Here is a 5,757-nt window from a genome sequence, read left to right as displayed (position 1 = left end):
CAGTGTGTTGAATAAACTGCTTCCCTGCTGGCACTCAGCATTACTCCTATTAGGCTAAACCAAACTTTGTCACACTTAAAATCTGGTTAAGATTTTGTAATCCAGACTGGCTATGCAGCACTGGTCTACCGGCCGATCAAAATGACCCTAAAACATCAAATATAATCATATCTATTTGAATCTGATTGACATAATTAAACTTATATCTCATGGTGTTGTGCACACATGCTGTTGTTTTGTTTGTGTAGATTACCAGGGGATTGACTCTGGAACTGAATCGTCTGTACTCACTCTTCTGCTCACGGAACCCAGACTTTGAGAAAAATGGGAAGGTGTCCATAGTGTCTCACTCACTGGGCTGCGTCATCACCTTTGACATAATGACAGGCTGGGATCCAGTTCGCTTTCATCATCCAGAAGCCCTAGATCCAGAGGATCCACAGATCCACTGGCCTACTGATGAAAAGCACCACCTTCAGGAGCAACTGAGACTAACACGCCTCAGGTACTCCTCTGGCTTTTGTCTGAAACAGGTAAGGAGTCAGTCCCCATCTGTTTCAGCAAAAAGTGTACCTAATGGCACAAAGGAGTTTGAGGAGAGACCCTCTTTATTCTTCCACATTTTTTCATTATATAGGAAGGGAGAGAGAAATATTTAATCACTTGTGTAATATAATTGTATAATACTTGTGTATTAATACAATATAAAGGTTAACTCTTTGTTTAAGTGGCCTTCATCAGCAGGATGGCTTGGAGCCGCTCAAAATGTAGGGAACAAATATCTTTATAAGGATCAATGCTCAATAAAATATAGCTTGAGAGTTTGATAATCTCTGTCAGAGATATCACTATTGTTTTGTCATTGACTTGGAGAAACAGTTTTATTTTATTCAGTTTCAGATTTTTCACACATTTTTCGGGTCACAATTTTCACATCAGCCTTTGTTTTTTCATTATGTATTAGAATGTTTTCGGCTGAAAGTCATGTCAACTGCTTTACACTGGCATAATAAATGGTATCCGTCATCCTGTCCAGGTTGAGGGACTTAGAGGATCAGTTCCAGGGTCTGCAGACTTCGTCTTGTGTTCCAGTGCCCGCCCTGAAATTCAAGGTAAAGATGGTGTAGCAGTTTCTCCTCAAACAGAGCAGATTTGCACACACAGATCTTTATTATAAAACTTTCTGGGAATATACTCTCATGGATAGTGTTCATTCCCACTGCTTTAGTTTGTCCACCACGGCGTTCCTTCAGCCCCACAGTGCAGTCAAAAAGTATTTGCCCCCTTCCTTATTGCTTATTGTGCTCAACATGTACTATATAGGGAAAAAACTAATTTGCACACACACACCCTATGTGTCTTTCTGCAACTGATGCAGGAACCCTCGGTCATCCTGCCCTACCTTTCCCTGCTACTGCAAAGCCACAAACCATAACCCACAGCCACGCACCCCCACTGCCCAACTTAGGGCGGGGAGTTATTTGCTCTAACCCCTTCCCCAGTGAAAGAGAAGTTAACCACAGTCATCATCGAGTGATCTGGACATTGGCATCCTTTATGTAGTGGAGCAACTGCAGTGTGGCATGGTCCAAACTTGGTATGCTATACTAAATTACTAAGTTTCTCTCTGATGTAAAGCACTGAGAGTTAACCCCACACACCAACTGGAAAAAAATAAGCCCCCAACCCTCTGTTCAACACATCAATGTGCGAAATAAAAGGGACAGAGAAGTTGTTGATCAGGGTGTTCCACTAGTGGGCTATTTTCACCCTATAAAAAGCCATTTGGCACCAATCGGTCCACCAGACCCAAGATGGACCACCATTCTCGGTGTGTTTAGTTATGGGCTATTCACATCCGTGAAATGTGGGATGAACTTCTGATAGTAACAAGCCAATCCCATCTTGTCCACATGAGAGGATATTCGCCCACTTCCCAAGGGCAGTGCACCTGCCTCTGTCCAATCCTGCACTTCTTCAGGCTGGGAATAAGTCCAGCTTGCTTCAAGGGCTCCAGCACTGTGCTTACCCACTGTACATGCTATGCTCAGGTTTTTCTGTGGCTGATCATTTAATCTTCGTAGAAAGTAGCATTTGTAGTATTGGGATGCAACAGGCCGGGGCACCAAACCAAGGCATTTTTTCCTTGTACTCTGGAGATAAGAAAATCTGCCAGTAAGGCCTTGGTTAAATCCAGTGTCATGAAAAATTGAGCGGTGCCCAATTGTTCAAGGAGCTCATCAATCCAGGGCATGAGGTAGGCAGCAAACTGTAAACCAGCATTCACCTTGGGATAGTCAACACAGAACCTTATAGACCCATCCCTCTTCATGACAATAACAATAGGACTACACCAGGCACTATTACTCCTACTACCTTCATTTCCAGATTTAGTTTAAATTCTTTCAGAACTACTTTTTGTGTTCTGGCAATCTATAAAGTCTTGACCAAACCGTCACCATTGGGAAGTCTTAACATGATGTTGTATGAAATTATTGTAACCTGGAAGATGCAACTTGGCAACACATGCCTTCTGGGCTGATTAAAAAAGGTAGTTAGAAAGGACTCATCTCAGCTCTGTCATTCATCTGGCATTTCTTGCAGAAATATTATGGTGCTTTGCTTTGTAATATCGAATTGCACAGTCCACCTGAACTTATCACAAATGGCTTGATGAAACGACCCAGTGAAATCCATGCCAGTTTGTTCAAACATGACCTCCATAAGTGGTAAAGAGCACAAAGGTGCTTTTGGAATGTGAGCTGGATTTATGTGGTTAAGTGTGCACATGCACCCAAATATGTGGCCAATGGGATCGGGCTACTGGCATTTTACCGTTGTACCTATTTTACATTGATGCTACTGCATATCAGTAAATATCCCCATTTACACACTTAAAATGTGTGAACCAGATCCCTTTGAGTCAGGGACTGAATGTAGTCTGAATCTATCATGTCACAATGTATATCCCCTTTGCATTTTGATCAGAACACTGTTTGGTGCCCCCCTGACTGGGAAAAGGTGTTGGAAGTGACCTGTACCACCGCCACCTATGAGGGCACTTATTTTTAGAAGTGACAGGGTCACTCCATGCTTGCAGCACTCTTGCCCAAGGCAAGCTGGGTGCAGTTCCAGCAAGCAACTGGACTCATGGCAGTAAAGCAGGGACAGTGACTTTAGGTCCAGTCCATGGTATTAGATGGGTAGCCTGGTTTGCTTCAGTGTGTTCCCCTATATGCACAGCAAGGTGGTTCTTAGCCAAAATGACGACCTGCTAAGAACCACCTGCCTTCGAGCTCACTGGCCTGTGACATCTCATTTACTCATCTCAATCCCTCACAAACTGTTCCGTGATGACCAGCTCCTGTAGCTGTTGTTGTCCAGCTGCCTTCCCTGTTTGCAGCTACCACATAGCCGCATCTTTCAGCTGCTGGACGTAGGCAGAAGGGTGGTCGGCAGGCCCCAGCTCGGTGCTCATGAAGTGATGATTTTCAGACATGTCCAAAAAGGACTATGGATCATCTGTGACAGTCATTTTGTGTTGCAAATTTACACTCAGATGTCTTTAGTTGGTAGAAAAATACTCTTATGTATGGCAAACTGGCTGTCACACTGAATTGTGTCACATTTGTATACAAGACAAAGATAAATCAAGTAAATGCAAAATGCAGTTTTATATGATGATTTCATTTATTAAGGGAAAAACCAATCCAAAGCTACCTGGCACTGTGTGAAAAAGTAATCCCCCTCAATAAATCACAAATTAACTGTGAATAACAACATTTTATGGAAAGACAACTTCAATGTAACTTATGGAAGCCCATTTCCGCCACAAAAAAAGTATCCATAACTCTAAATTTTGAGTTGTTAACTCAAAATTTTGACTTGTTTTCTTAAAGTTTCAACTGATTAACTTGAAATTTTGACCTACTAACTCGAAATTTTGAGAAAAGTAACTCGAAATTTTGGATTACAGGCTTCCATAGTCACTAGTGACACCCAGGCCCGATTATTGTCAGACCCACTGAATCACAAAGTCACTTAAATAGAACCTGTCTGACAAAGTGAAGTAGGTAGAAAGAACCCAAAAAAGGACACATCATTTCACGATCTAAGCAGAAAAGAAACAAAAACATCTATCAGTCTGGAAAGTACTACAAATTAATTTATGGTTAAAATTTTATTTGTGAAGAAGTTTATGACGTCGTTACTACTTAACATTAAAGGGATGGTTGGCTCAACAGAGCTCTGACTTTTTGTCGGCCTGGCTACAGTGCTGAAGAGAAACCTGGGGTTGTTCTTATTTTCTTCAATCAGTGATGAATAGTAAGATGTTCTAGCTTTACAGAGGGCTTTCTTATAAAGCAGCAAACTTTCTCCAGGCTAAACGATTGTCTTCTAAATTTGTGACAGCTTAAGAGTTATCTGCTTTAGCTACGTGTTTGAGAATTATTCAAGGGAGTCAAGTACTTCTGATTTGAGGCACTATTTTTCGCAGGAGCTACAGTAACCAGTGTCATACGTAGTGAGGAGGTAAAATTATTAACAAGATAATCTGTGGATGTAGCGTTCAGGTACTCTTTGTGATTCTAAGTAATTTTTTTCCTGATTTTTAGGGTTTTTTTTGTTTGGGAGCTGACACAGTCTCTAAGGGGATGGGGTTTTGGGGGGATAACAAGAGGAGAGAAGCCACAAAGAGTTGTGTAGGACTGCAACTTTGCTTCCTGGTGCCGAATGAAATCATCATTTAAAAAATTAATATTTACTGAAATGAACTTTGTCTAATACTAACATTGTTTGATGATCTGAAACATTAAAGTGTGACAAAATGTGAACCGCATATCAAAAATGATGGGTTGCTATTATGCCATTCTATTCATCTTTTGTCATAGATCTGATTGCAGCTATAGTCTCCCTGTATTTCAGCCTAAAAACATTGTTGTATAAATCGGCCTTCATATTTAAAGTACAAACATTCCTAGCATGTCAAATGCTCACAGAATCACAATCTGAGGGAGCTTCACTTGTAGTGTAAATGCCTGTGAGGAGCAATGACTATATCTCTAATATCTCAAATGATACCCTGTTCTCTGTATTGCAGGTAGAGAATTTCTTCTGCATGGGGTCTCCTCTGGCTGTATTCTTAGCATTGCGAGGAATCCGTCCTGGAAACAATGGCATGCAGGACCACATCCTTCCAAAATCTATCTGCAATCGCCTCTTTAACATATTCCACCCTACAGACCCTGTGGTGAGTCATTCGTTTCAGTTCAGTTTTATTTATACAGCGACAATAACAACAGTCGCCTAAAAGCACTTTATATTGTAAGTAAAGACCCAACAACAATACAGAGAAACCTCAAAAATCAGATGACCCCCTATGATCAAACACTTCGGTGACAGTGGGCAGAAAAAAAGGCTCAGGGAGGGGCGGCCATCTGCTGCGACCAGTTGGGGTGAGTGTAAGAAGACAAGTTGAAGACAGGCCGTGGAAGAATTCCACAGATTAGAAATTAAAAGTCACACCCATTTCTTTTCTCATCAAGGTGCCCTGGTTCCTCAACAGCTGATGTGGACCATGTCAGGCAAATTATATATATATATATATATTAGGGGTGCAACAATATACAAAATTCGCGGTTCGGTTCTATCTCGCTAGCTTGCGCTGCGCTCAGTGGATCTGCACTCGACAGTGCAGCCTAGGCGGAGTAGTTGAACGCAGATCCACTGAGCGCTCAACACAGACAGCATCGTCAG

The 5,757-nt window shown here is 41.7% G+C and overlaps 1 protein-coding gene across 1 annotated transcript in view; it reads left to right on the top strand.

Annotated features, from left to right (window-relative positions):
* Positions 1 to 248: 248 nt before the first annotated feature.
* Positions 249 to 5,757, top strand: part of LOC102304731 (phospholipase DDHD1) — a gene marked incomplete at its 5' end in the record, with an annotated part of 16,651 nt that continues 11,142 nt past the window's right edge. Inside the window, 3 exon segments of the mRNA XM_005942115.3 lie at positions 249 to 505; positions 1,037 to 1,112; positions 5,102 to 5,251. Of these exon segments, the coding sequence (XP_005942177.2) occupies positions 249 to 505; positions 1,037 to 1,112; positions 5,102 to 5,251 (483 nt within the window).

Source organism: Haplochromis burtoni, unplaced genomic scaffold, assembly GCF_018398535.1.
Source record: "Haplochromis burtoni strain Fernald_Lab_line unplaced genomic scaffold, NCSU_Asbu1 Contig_317, whole genome shotgun sequence".
In the NCBI taxonomy this organism is placed as follows: Eukaryota; Metazoa; Chordata; class Actinopteri; order Cichliformes; family Cichlidae; genus Haplochromis; species Haplochromis burtoni.
The sequence above is the reverse complement of the archived record's forward strand: the minus strand, read 5'-3'. Positions and strand labels throughout refer to the sequence as shown.